Source organism: Scleropages formosus, chromosome 5 (assembly GCF_900964775.1).
Source record: "Scleropages formosus chromosome 5, fSclFor1.1, whole genome shotgun sequence".
Taxonomy (NCBI): domain Eukaryota; kingdom Metazoa; phylum Chordata; class Actinopteri; order Osteoglossiformes; family Osteoglossidae; genus Scleropages; species Scleropages formosus.
Genome location: NC_041810.1, coordinates 36,356,380 through 36,370,252, shown reverse-complemented (window position 1 = coordinate 36,370,252; position 13,873 = coordinate 36,356,380). Strand labels below are relative to the sequence as shown.

Here is a 13,873-nt window from a genome sequence, read left to right as displayed (position 1 = left end):
AAAAATATTACATATATTAGTGGTAATGCTATTTCAGAGCAGCATTAACAAATACACAGCAGTTACGGCCTTAAAGTCTTGAAATGACCTTCTGTCAACTTTATACCACAGCATTTTTTCCCAGTACCCCTACTCTTACTTGAGCTTTATACTACTGCCTTACATGCAGCAAATTATGTTTTTTTTCCAAACATTTCAGAAAAGGCTGCTGTTGAGTCAATTGTTGCAGAGACTGAAGAGGAAAAGCCTGACTCTCCGGTACTAAAGTTTGAATGTATTATCAAAATACATATATAGTATCAAGTTTACATGTTTTAATTTAGCTAACAGTTATATTTTATGCATCAGATGAATTTCTCCAAAGTGACATACTAGTCAATGTATACAAAAGTGCATTTCAGAACAGAGAGAGAGCTTTATATAGAGATACGTGATTACTGAGGCACAGTTTGTTTAATACCACAACTGTTGGTGGCACACATTAGATGACTAGCTGCCAGTACAGTTGACAGTAAATAATAAATAGCCAGATAGCAAAGACGATTATGACAGATGGTGTGATACAAATTTATGTAGCTGTTAGAAGATTAAGAGCGAAGAGCGTTGGGATGCAGGTCCTTTGACCATCTTGTACGCCATAACCAGTTTTGGTTTGATACGATCAGCCACAGGAAGCGAGTGGAGGACAGAAGATACAGAACACTTCGGGGTGTCACGTATAGCTCTTGCCATTGCATTCTTGATCACTTGGAGGAGCTTGGCAGAGGCTGGAAGAACAGACAGAAGGGAGTTGCGGTAACTCAAGCAATATATCTTAATAGCCTGAACCAGGTATTACACACATTGTGGTGTGAGATGTAAGCGGATTCTGCAAATGATATTCAGGAGGCATCTGGAGGATTGGGTTATGGCTTCAGTATGCTGGCAAAAGCAGAGACTTCTGTGAAGTGTTACTCCCAAACTTAAGATGAGTAAACTGTCTAGTTTGATAGAAAGATCTGTGTATCATCAGCACAGCAGTGACAGGAGAACACATGAGAAGAGCCAAGGGGAAGTAAAGTACATACAGTAGATGGAGATGAGTAAAGGGCCCAACACCGATCCCTGTTGAATACCAGTTGAGATACACTGAGGGTAAGACAGGAAGCCACACAAACCATCTAGTAGATTTATCTGATAGAAAAAGTCTCAAACCATTTCAGTGGTGATCCAGGAAAGCAGGCTCCGTATTTGACAGTGATTCAGACTGCAGAGAGTTTCATAGAAGGTCTGTTTAAGTGTGTTGAAATGTAGGCAGTTTAAAGGCCGAAGGAAAGCAATCAAAAGACATGCTAAGCCAGAGCCCAACCTGGCAGCAGAGGGCACATGGCTGGAGGGGGAGGGGACACACCCAGGACAGGACACCAGTCCATCACAAGGCACCCCAAGCAGGACTTGAACCCCAAACCCACCAGAGCACAGGACCCAGCCAAACCTACTGCACCACCACATCACCATGTCCCCACACTCAAATAGAATGTAGAATTAAAGATGGAAGAAATAAACTTTACCAATAAAATGGCAATAGTATGTTATGATTCTTTGTTAATTATGAAATAATTATGGGTCTTTCCGCATTAAGGTTTTGATGAATCTGTCCACTAATTTTCCAAAACCATTTATCCAATTCAGGATCATGGTGGTTGATAGCCAATTCTTGAAGTAAAGGGTGTAAGGCAGGGTAAACCCTGGGTAGGGCACAAGTGCATTGCAGAGCAATCACATAGAGCCATTTACTTACACATGCATGTTAAGGATTAAGAACAATTATAGATTAACTAGTCAACCTGAAATACATGTCTTTGAACCATGACAGGGAGACCTGCATGAATATTGGAAGAAAACAGAAAATTTCTACTGAAAATGCTGGATTATGTTGAATCACTGTGTTTATGTGGAAATTGTTTAGAATTTTTTTAACAGTAAAAACTGTTGACAGGACATTCCCCTAAAAGCAGTTGTGTAATGTTAAATGTAACAAAATACTGTCTGTCATTCTGTATGCTTTTATACCTTGCATACCACAAGTAAAAAAAGAAATTAATAATACATCAATGTCAAGGAGTATACACTTTTTCACACACAGACACACATTGTCTGAATCGCTTGTCCCATGTGGGGTCGCAGGGAGCTGGAGACTAACCCGGCAAAACAGGGCGAAAGGCCGGAGGGGACACACCCAGGACAGGACGGCAGTCCATTGCAAAGCACCCCAAGTGAGATTCAAACCCCAGACCCACCGGAGAGTAGGACCCAGTCCAACCCACTGCACCACCACACCCTACTTACACTTTTTCAGTTGTGTGGTTTAACATATTAGGCTAACCTTTATCTTGTCCTCATCGAGCCATAACAGTAGATAAATCTAACATCATGTGACATAATAAATGTTCGGTTTTGGGGAAGGCCCTTTCTCTTCCGGTATGACTGTGCCCCTGTGCACAAATCCAGGTTCATAGAGATATGGTTTAATGAGTATGGTATGGAGGAATTCAAGTGGCCTACATAGAGCCCTGATCTCAACCCTGTTGAAAATGTTTGGGATGAATTGAAATGCCAATTGCGAGCCGGGTCTTCTTGTCCATCATGATTACCTGACCTCTAAAATGCTCTTTTGGCTGCATGGGCAGAAATTCCCAAAGACACACTGCAGCCTCCAAAAGAGTGGAGGCAGTTATAGCTACAAGTGAGGGTTGGGAGGGCGGCAATGTTAATGTTCATGGTTTTGGAATGGGATGTCCAACAAGCTCATACAGTATGATGGTCAGGTGTCCACATACTTTTGGCCATACAGTGTATTTCCCTCAAAGTGGCTGGGCTGACACTGTGTGACAGAATGCCAAGCTCAGAGATCAGGGATGCCCTCAGGGTAGAAATGCTGTTCCTCCAGACTGAGGGGAGCCAGTTAAGGTACCTTGGAAATGATCCTGCTCAGCTTGCTTGTTCCCATTGCAGCCTTCCAGGGTACATGATTTAAAAGCTGATGGAATGGGTGGACACAATTTCTATAAGTTGATTTTTTCTTGTTGTTGTTATTGCTTGTCAGTAAAATCAATTTTTTTTATTGTATGACATTAGAATTTACTGTTAAACCTGGCAAAGGGCAAATGAGGATTAATTAAGCTGTAGCATGTAAAACCTTAGAATTAAAATGGGGAGTGTATTAATTTTGGACATCAATCTATAGAGAAATGGATTTTGCTTTTAAATGCTATTCAGGTAAAACTGGAGACATCAAAAACATTGGTTTCTCATGTTTCTTCTCCTCATCTAGTCCATGCAATCATGAAGGAACCACAATTGCATCTGCTGTTTGTCCTCCCTCAGCAGGTTGAGATAGAGGAGGTGACGGAGGTGGGAGGAAGTGAGGACAGACCTGAGAGTGTGGAGCATCAGGCCAAAAGGCGGGATCAGAAGCTGAAAAACCAGTTCAAGTTCACTGAAAGACCATCCCAGACCCTCAACAACCCCCTGAGGGTAAAATCAAATGTGAAGTCAGTCCTAGACACTAATGTACAGTTCCCTTTGGTGGCTGATAAAATGGAGGAGCAGACAAAATGAGGCCCCATGAATCCTTTAAGTGCTTGCAGAGAATGAGTACAATAAGGGGAATTTGTGGACGCACGGAATCAAAGACACAGATGCAAGAAGGAAAGGTGGCAAATAGGATAGTAGTTGGAGGAACTGTAGTTGAAGTAATTGAAGTTATGGAGGAGCTGAACCTTAGCTGAAGTGCTCCTCTTTGCTTTTGTGAATGAGCACAATGGTAAGTTGCTTTTGATTATAGCATATGCAGAACAGCTAAATGGTAAAGAATAAATCATAAAGAATTTTGCAGCTAGGTATTGGAAAGTCATAGATTCTATGTAAAGACAAGCATTCATCTTCCACCACTGGAAATGGGTCAGCCAGAGCAATAGAAGGCTGTTTTTCTGGATAGGAATGCTGTGTCTGAATTTCATGGTATTGATACATGTTTGCAGTCTTGGCCAGCTTCCTGTCAGAAAACAACTGATCTAAGGCCTTGCTATTCTTTACCCCTCATAGCTTCACAAAGATGATAGAATATTTTATCACTATCATAGTATTAATATAAACCCTACTCTTTTGATTCTCTAGCGTGTGTACAGATTCACACACCACAAAAAGTCTCAATAACCACCAAAAGTGCAGGTTTCGTGTTGCAAATTCACAAGGTCACATGAAATGATGAAGTACAAGAAAAGGAAAATCTGAGCAGACTGGTTTGTATTATGTATTGTAGCTTGCAGCATGGATATTATTACAAAAGAGAGCTTCACATTTTGTAAATGTGAAGCATTTAATAAACGCAAGCCCTTCCGCCACGACAAGGCCTCTTCCTGGATCGGGGCCTTGTGGTTGCGGAAGGGGTTCCGAGATCTAGGGATCTCCACAGCTATATCATCGGGAGCAGTATGCTCCTGGTAGGGTCTCCCATGGCAACCTGGTCTGGAGTGAAGATCCAGATGAACCCAAAAAAACCCTATAACGAACGTAAACAAGTCAATGTTTACCCTGCATGGAACAGGGTCACTGGGACTTACCCCTGGAGCCAGGTCTGGGGTGTACTGTTCCTAGGCAAGCACCCAGTGGTCGAGCAGCCCATGTAACCCGGCTGGACTCAGATATGGGGGGGCCATGTGGGCCCACCACCTACAAGGTCCAGCATGGGGGTCGGATGCAATGCCTTTCAGGCAGCAGGAGGGGGCAGGATGGTGCATGGCCTCATGGACCCTCGCAGTAGAAACTGGCTCTTGGGATTTGGAATGTAACCTAACTCGGGGGGAGGAGCCGGAATTGGTGCAGGAAGTTGAGAGATACCAACTAGATATAGTTGGGCTCACCTCCACTCATAGTATTGGCTCTGGAAGCAAACTTCTCAATACAGGGTGGTCTCTCTCCTACTCAGGAGTTGCACAGGGTGAGAGGCGCCAGGCAGGTGTGGAGATACTCACAAGCCCACAGCTGGCTGCCATACAGTTGGAGTTTGTCCCAGTGGACGAGAGGGTCGCCTCAGTGCGACTTAAGCTCGAAGAGAGGAAAACTCTGACTGTTGTGTGTGATTATGCACCAAACAGCAGTTCAGAGTATTCAACCTTCTTGGAGAAAGTGGGTGGGGTTCTGGACAGGGCCTCATCTACAGACTCCATAGTCCTGCTCATGTTGGCAATGACTGATAAATCTGAAGTGGGGTGATTGGGCAAAACAGCTTGCCCGATCTGAACCCGAATGGTGAAATGTTATTGGACTTCTGTGCTAGCCATGGTTTCTCCATAACAAACACCATGTTCAAACACAAGGATGCTCATAAGTGTACTTGGTACCAGAGCTCCTTGGACTAAAGGTCAATGATTGACTTTGTAGTCGTTTCATCTGACTTGAGGCCAGATGTTCTGGACACTCGGGAGAAAAGAGGTGCTGAGCTGTCAACCGATCACCATCTGGTGGTGAGCTGGATCAGATGGCGGGGAAAACTGACAGACAGACCCGGTAGACCTAGCGCATAGTGAGGATATGCTGGAAACGACTGTCAGAGGACCCTGTCTGGAATGATTTTAACTCCCACTTCCGTGTTAACTTCTCCCATGTCTCGGAGGAGGTAGGGGACAACGAGTCTGAATTGACCCTGTTCAAAACTTCTATTGTGGAAGCAGCCAGGTGCAGCTGTGGCCAAAAGCTTGTGGGCGACAGTCACGGCGACAACCCAAGAATCTACTGGTGGACACTGGAGGTGAGGGAAGCCGTCAAAGGGAAGAAGGAGGCCTTTAGGGCTTGGTTAGCTCTGGGGACTCCTGACTCAGCAGATGGGTACCGGCAGGTAAAAAAGGCAGCAGCGGCTGCGGTTGCAGAAGCAAAATCCAGAGCATGGGAAGAGTTTGGAGAGACCATGGAAAATGACTTTCGGTCGGCCTCAAAGAGGTTCTTGAGAACCATCCGGCAGCTCAGGAGAGGTCGGAGGAGCTTCGCTCAAGCTGTGCTCACCAAAGGTGGAGAAACTCTGACCTCAAATGAGGACATTGTCGGGAGGTGGAAGGAGCACTTTGAGGAACTCTTAAACCCAAGAGATATACCCTTACAGGAGTCAGGGCCAGAGGCTTCCAGGGTGTCAGAGTCCATTTTACTGGTGGAAGTCACTGAGGTAGTTGGAAAGCTCCACAGTGGGAAAGCACCGGGAGTGGATGTTGTGCGGCCCTCATGGCTGACACGCCTCTGCAATGTTGCATGGACCTTAGGGACAGTGCCTTTGGATTGGCAAACTGGGGTGGTGGTCCCTATCTTTAAGATAGGGGACCGGAGAGTGAGTGCCAACTATCGGAGTATCACACTTCTCAGCCTCCCTGGAAAGTCTATGCCGGGGAGCTGGAAAGGAGGCTCTGGCCGATAGTTGAACCACAGATTGAAGAGGGACAATGCGGATTCCATCCTGGCTGTGGGACAACGGACCAGCTTTTTACCCTCTCACAGATGAGTGAGGGGGCATGGGAGTTCGCTAATCCAGTCTACATGTGTTTTGTGGACTTGAAGAAGGCCTATGACCATGTTCCCCGAGAAATTGTGTGAGGTGCTTTGGGAGTATGGGGTGCCGGGGCGACTACTCCGTGCCATTCAGTCTCTGTACACACGGAGTGAGAGCTGTGTCCGCATACTCAGCAATAAGTCAAGCTCGTTCAACATGGGCGTTGGACTCCGCCAAGGGTGTGTCTTGTCTCCACTCCTGTTTGTAGTTTTCATGGACAGGATATCAAGGCGCAGCCGAGGTTAGAGGGGCATTCTGTGTGGCAGCCGGAAGATGATGTCCCTTTGGCACCGTCACATGGATGCCTCTCCAGCACGCACTGGAACAGTTTACAGCCGAGTGTGAAGCGGTTGATATGAGAATCAGCACGTCCAATTCTGAGTCCATGGTTCTCTCACTGAAAAGGATGGCATGCCCCCTTCAGGTAAGGGGAGAGAGTTTGCCGCAGGTGGAGGAGTTTAAGTATCTTAGAGTCTTATTCATGAGCTAGGGGAGAAGGGAGGTTGAGATTGGCTGCAGACTGGGAGCAGTGGCAGCAGTAATATGGTCACTGTACCAAATTGTATTGGTGAAGGGGGACTGAGCCATAAGGCAAAGTTCTCTTTTAACCAGTCAGTCTATATCCCTATCCTCACCTATGGTCATGAACCCGAAAGATTAAGATTGTGGATGCAAGTGGCTGAAATGAGTTTTCTCTGCAAGGTGGTGGGACTCACTCTCTGTGACAGGTTGAGGAGTTTGGCCATCCGGGAGGAACTTGGAGTAGAGCTGCTACTCCTCATTGAGAGAAGCCAGTTGAGGTGGTTTGGGCATCTGTTAAGGATGCTCCCTGGGCCCCTCCCTTTTGTGGTATACCAGGCATGTCCAACTGGGACAGGACCCCGAGATCGGCCCAGGACCTGCTGGAGAGATTCTATCTCCCATTTGGCCTGGGAGCGGCTGCGGATCCCCGGGTTGAGCTGGAGGAAGTTGCGAGCGAGGAAATGTTGGATGTCTGGGCTTCTCTGCTCTCCCTATTGCCACTGCAATGCTAGAAGGACAAGTGGCCTAGAAAATGGATGGATGGATGGATAGACATTTTATAAACAAGAGGGTAGTTGTGTCAGAACAGTGAACATATAAGGCGATAAATTTTACTTTGATTAGAAAATAATTTTTATGATTTTTTTAACTGCAATAAACACAAAATGTTTGAGAATGAAAGCTTTTTAATCTATGTCTGTAGAATGCGAAATTAAAATCTGTCTGCAAACAGAAACAGGGTGGAATGTCATGACAGTTAAGCACTACGCTGTTCTGGTAACACCATTCTTTTCTCACTCATTTTTTTAACCTCTTGTTCAACATTATATTTCATATTTTTTATATTTTAGATGTATAAATTATATCATGTGTATATTTTCTTCTAGCAAAAAGGATGTCAAACAGAACTCCCACCTCGATCAAACTTCTCAGCCACAGCCAACCAGGTAAATATCTCATATAGTTTTGCTGTACAAGACTCATTATTTATACATATGGTTTTTACTGGAGCAATTCAGGATAAGTACTGTGTTCAAGGCTAGGGGTGGTATTTAAACTTGGGTCATTGACGTGCAAGGCTGCAGTTCTAGCTCCTACACTACCTGGTGCCCCTTAGAAGTGCCACATAATTACAGAAATCACTAGGGGGAAAGAAGCAGCAGATCTGTGGAAGACAGACCTGTAATTGCAGGACTATAATTCCAAATTGCTTTCATGCTTAAAATGAAAAAAAGGAGTCTATTATTAATTAAAAAAGGGGGCTGTGGTGGCACAGTGGGTTGGACTGGGTCCTGCCCGCTGGTGGGTCTGGGGTTCAAGTCCCACTTGGGGTGCCTCGCGACGGATTGGTGTTCCCATGACCCTGTGTGTGTGTTAATTAAAAATGAACAGTGATTAAAAACAATACTTAAAAAACAACATGAAAAGAATAGTGAGCAAAGTGCTATCCTAACTTTGAAATATGTTTTACATCTATAAGTTTAATATGTTCACATCTATCTATTTTCAGCAATTGTTTGTCCTAAGAGATAAGTGTCTCGGGGATCCAGAGGCTATCCCAAAATCACTGGGTGCAATGCAGGGGGTGCACCTTGGATTGGATGCCAGTGTTTTACAACACAATTATTTATTTTAATTTACCCTGTCAAATTCCGTGTGATAACATTTATTCATACATCATTTCATTGTTTGCGGTAGAATTTGTCGTATTTGAAATAACCGATATTACATTTACATTTCTCATTTATCAGACGCTTTTTTCCAAAGTGACATACATCTCAGAGAAATACAATTTGTACATTACATTAGGAGAAAGAGAGACATAGTTGCAGACGTGCAATTCTTAAGTAAGCTTAGTTTGTTTCTTTCCACTTTATACACCAATGTTCATCACACAAGTAGGTGCATAAAACTCAGAATAGACAATTCCTGATCACCTTTGCTACATTTTTTTTTTTTTTTGAATGAGTATGGAATGAGCTGGAGGGGCTCAGCTGTTCTGATGCTCAGATTAGAAATTGAAGTTTGTTATCACATTCAGTTGGTCACACACACATAAACATGCACACACACACACACACACACACACACACACACTCATACACACATCTCCATAGTACCTAGATTAAACATAACAAAATGCCACTTGCTTGCAGTGGGTAATATACGACGCTTACATGGAGGAGTTACAGAAACAGAACAAGGAGCGGCAGAAGGCCTCTCTGAAGAAGGAGGAAGAAAAAAGCAAGAAGAAAACAATACTAGTGGAGACGGAGGTTAGCTTCTTAAGCTTTGTGAAAAGCATCCTTTCTAAGGTTCTCTCCCACGATGTATTGTCAACATATTTATTGCTAAATTATCAGTATGTTGAGTTGGGTTAAAAGCAGAAATTGCACAATCAGTTGACACAAAGTATAATTCTGTTCTGTATGTAAAATGTGGATGTTTGAAAATACTTGTGCAAATTTTGTCAAAAAATGTATGTGTATGTGGTGCTATTTTTAATCTGATATTAGTTAACATAATGTCTTGTGTCCATCTAAAGAGGCTGAAATGTCCATCCATCCATCTTCCTCCGCTTTTATCCGGGGCCGGGTCGCGGGGGCAGCAGTCCGAGCAGAGTACTCCAGACTTCCCTCTCCCCGCACACCTCCTCCAGTTCCTCTGGGGGAACCCCAAGGCGTTCCCAGGCCAGCCGGGAGACATAGTCTCTCCAACGTGTCCTGGGTCTGCCCCGAGGCCTCCTCCCAGTGGGACAAGCCCGGAACACCTCCCCAGGGAGGCGTCCAGGAGGCATCCGGAACAGATGCCCGAGCCACCTCAACTGGCTCCTCTCGATGCGGAGGAGCAGCGGCTCTACTCCGAGCTCCTCCCGGGTGACTGAGCTCCTCACCCTATCCCTAAGGGTGCGCCCAGCCACTCTGCGGAGGAAACTCATTTCTGCCGCTTGTATCCGCGATCTCATTCTTTCGGTCATGATCCAGAGTTCATGACCATAGGTGAGGGTAGGAACGTAGATCGACCGGTAAATTGAGAGCTTTGCCTTACGACTCAGCTCCCTCTTCACCACAACAGACCGGTACAATGACCGCATTACTGCGGACGCCGCACCGATCCGCCTGTCAACCTGCCGCTCCATTTTTCCCTCACTCGTGAACAAGACCCCGAGATACTTAAACTCCTCCACTTGAGGGAGCAACTCCCCCCTAACCCGGAGGGAGCAATCCACCTTTTTCCGACTGAGAACCATGGCCTCGCATTTGGAGGTGCTGATTCTCATCCCCGCCGCTTCGCACTCGGCTGCAAACCTCCCCAGTGCACGCTGCAAGTCTTGACTTGATGAAGCCAACAGGACCACATCGTCCGCAAAAAGCAGAGACGAGATCTCGCGGCCACCAAAACAGACACCCTCCGTTCCCTGACTGCGCCTAGAAATTCTGTCCATGAAGATAATGAACAGAATCGGTGACAAAGGGCAGCCCTGGCGGAGTCCAACATGCACCGGGAACAGGTCTGACTTACTGCCGGCAATGCGAACCAAGCTCCTGCTCCGGTCATACAGGGAACGAACAGCCCGTAGCAACGAGCCCCAAACCCCATAATCCCGAAGTACCCCCCACAGGATGCCACGAGGGACACGGTCGAATGCCTTCTCCAGGTCCACAAAACACATATGGACTGGTTGGGCAAACTCCCACGAACCCTCCAGCACCCTAGTGAGGGTATAGAGCTGGTCCAGTGTTCCACGGCCAGGGCGAAAACCGCATTGCTCCTCCTGAATCCGAGGTTCGACTATCGGTCGGATTCTCCTTTCCAGTACCCTGGCATAGACTTTCCCAGGGAGGCTAAGGAGTGTGATCCCCCTGTAGTTGGAACACAATCTCCGGTCCCCCTTCTTAAAAAGAGGGACCACCACCCCGGTCTGCCAGTCCAGAGGCACCGTTCCCGAACTCCACGCGATGCTGCAGAGGCGTGTCAGCCAAGACAGCCCCACAACATCCAGAGACTTGAGAAACTCGGGACGGATCTCATCCACCCCCGGAGCCTTGCCACCGAGGAGTTTTTTGACTACCTCAGCAACTTCAGCCAGGGTAATGGACGAGTCCCCCTCCGAGTCCCCAGCCTCAGCTTCCTCTACGGAAGGCGTGTCGGAGGGATTGAGGAGATCCTCAAAGTACTCCTTCCACCGCCCGAGAACATCCTCAGCTGAGGTCAGCAGCGCACCACTTCCACTGTAAACAGTGTTCGTGGAACACCGCTTCCCCCCTCTGAGTCGCCGGACGGTTTGCCAGAATCTCTTTGAGGCCGACTGAAAGTCTTCCTCCATGGCCTCACCAAACTCCTCCCAAGCCCGAGTTTTTGCCGCGGCGACTGCCAGAGCCGCGCTCCGTTTGGCCCGTCGGTACCTGTCAGCTGCTTCAGGAGTCCCATGAGCCAGCCAGGCCCGATAGAACTCCTTCTTCAGCTTGACGGCATCCCTTACTTCCGGTGTCCACCACCGTGTTCGGGGATTGCCGCCGCGACAGGCACCGGAGACCTTATGGCCGCAGCTCCGAACCGCCACACCGACAATGGAGGAGCGGAACATAGTCCATTCGGACTCAATGTCCCCCACCTCCCTCGGGACCTGGTTGAAGCTCTGTCGGAGGTGGGAGTTGAAGACCTCTCTGACAGGGGCCTCCGCCAAACGTTCCCAACAGACCCTCACTATGCGTTTGGGCCTGCCAGGTCTGTCCAGCTTTTTCCCCCGCCATCGAATCCAACTCACCACCAGGTGGTGATCAGTTGACAGCTCAGCCCCTCTCTTCACCCGAGTGTCCAAGACATATGGCCGAAGGTCAGAAGAAACGACTACAAAGTCGATCATCGACCTCCGACCTAGGGTGTCCTGGTGCCAAGTGCGCTGGTGGACACCCTTATGCATGAACATGGTGTTCGTTATGGATAAACCGCGACTAGCACAGAAATCCAATAACAACTCACCACTCGGGTTCAGATCAGGGAGGCCGTTCCTCCCAATCACGCCCCTCCAGGTGTCACTGTCACTGCCCACGTGGACGTTAAAGTCCCCCAGTAGAACGACAGAGTCCCCAGTGGGAGCGCTTTCCAGCGCGCCCCCCAGGGACTCTAAAAAGGCCGGGTACTCTACACTGCCGCTAGGCGCATAAGCACAAACGACAGTGAGAGACCGTTCCCTGACCCGAAGGCGTAGGGAGATGACCCTCTCATTCACCGGGGTAGACTCCAACACATGGCGGCTGAACTGGGGGGCTATTAATAAGCCCACGCCAGCCTGCCGCCTCTCACCTTGGGCAACGCCAGAATAGTGGAGAGTCCACCCTCGATCGAGTAGAGTGGTTCCAGAACCCAAGCTGTGAGTGGAAGTGAGCCCGACTATATCTAGACGGTATCTCTCAACTTCCCGCACCAGCTCAGGCTCCTTCCCCGCCAGTGAGGTGACATTCCAAGTCCCAAAAACCAGAGTTGGCGCCCGAGGTTTGGGTCGGCCGGGCACTCGGCCCCGACCACCGCCCAAATCACAATGCACCGGCCCCTTACGGTTTCTCCGGCAGGTGGTGAGCCCACCGAAGAGCGGCTCCACGTCATGGCTTCGGGCTGAGCCCGGCCAGGCCCCGTGGGCATAGACCTGGCCACCAGGCGCTCGCATGCGAGCCCCCCCCCAGGCCTGGCTCCAGGGTGGGGCCCCGGTGACCCCATACCGGGCGGGGTAAACGGACGCCTTGATTTTTCCTTCATAAGGGGTTTTTGAACCGCGCTTTGTCTCGTCTGTCATCCAGGACCTGTCTGCCATGGGAGACCCTACCAGGGGCATGTAGCCCCAGACAACCCCTTATGAAGGCTGAAATGTTTAGGCTAAAATGTTTAACAAGAATTATAAGCTTTTGGAAAGCAAACTGTATTAGTTATGGATAAACCTAGAAGTCATCCAGTTGTCATTCATGGAGGAAAGATGCTTGTTCTTGCTTCCTTACTAAAGCTATCCATGTTGAATAAATGAGAAATATCCGATTTACTAGCAGTTCAATTTGCCTTGAATAAAATGTTTGTTATGAGGACAAAATATGCAATAAATACACATGGTGGGATTTCTATTTTTTCAAACTCTTTAATTACTTCATAAAACAAGTATGTTGTTTTTGCATCATTTACCATAACAGTTTTTTCTTTCTTTTAGAGCGACAACATCACCAGAGTTAGGCAGGTGGCCAAAATTGTTGAACGGATGGTTGTCCAAAATACATTTGATGAGATTGCACAGGGTATGTGCGACTGATAAGTCACAAACATTGATTAATTTTGTACAAATAGCGCAATATGTTTTGATATCTTCTTGCCTGTATTAATATTTGTTGTGAAAAGACTTTTCATATCTTTTATATTTATTCAGTTAGCTGAGGCTTTTTTCCAAAGCAACTTAGAATTATTTTATACAGCTGGGTAAGTCTACTGGAGCAATTCAGGGTAAAAAATACCTTGCGCAAGGGTCCTACAACCAGAGGTAGGTAATCAAACTTGCAACCTTTGGATCCAAAGGAAGGAGGGCTAACCACTACACTACCAGCTGTCTCTTTTGGATTACTCTATTTGCTTTGATTATTAGGGCAACTGGTAGCAAACTGCTTTAGCTGCAGTTGCCAGTTTGAATCCCACCTCCAGCTGTAGTACCCTTGAGCACGGTATTTACCTTGCATTGCTCCAGTAAAATGACCAAGCTGTATAAATGGATAAATAATAAGCAGCTCTACATTGTAA

The 13,873-nt window shown here is 47.0% G+C and overlaps 1 protein-coding gene across 1 annotated transcript in view; it reads left to right on the top strand.

Moving 5' to 3' along the window:
- LOC108933516 (dynein intermediate chain 1, axonemal-like) overlaps nucleotides 1-13,873 on the top strand; it is a 40,064-nt gene that overhangs the window by 2,447 nt on the left and 23,744 nt on the right. The window contains exons 6-10 of the mRNA XM_029252224.1: nucleotides 200-258; nucleotides 3,367-3,516; nucleotides 7,987-8,046; nucleotides 9,256-9,375; nucleotides 13,296-13,380. Coding sequence (XP_029108057.1) covers nucleotides 200-258; nucleotides 3,367-3,516; nucleotides 7,987-8,046; nucleotides 9,256-9,375; nucleotides 13,296-13,380 — 474 coding nt within the window. The remainder of the gene's footprint in view (nucleotides 1-199; nucleotides 259-3,366; nucleotides 3,517-7,986; nucleotides 8,047-9,255; nucleotides 9,376-13,295; nucleotides 13,381-13,873) is intronic.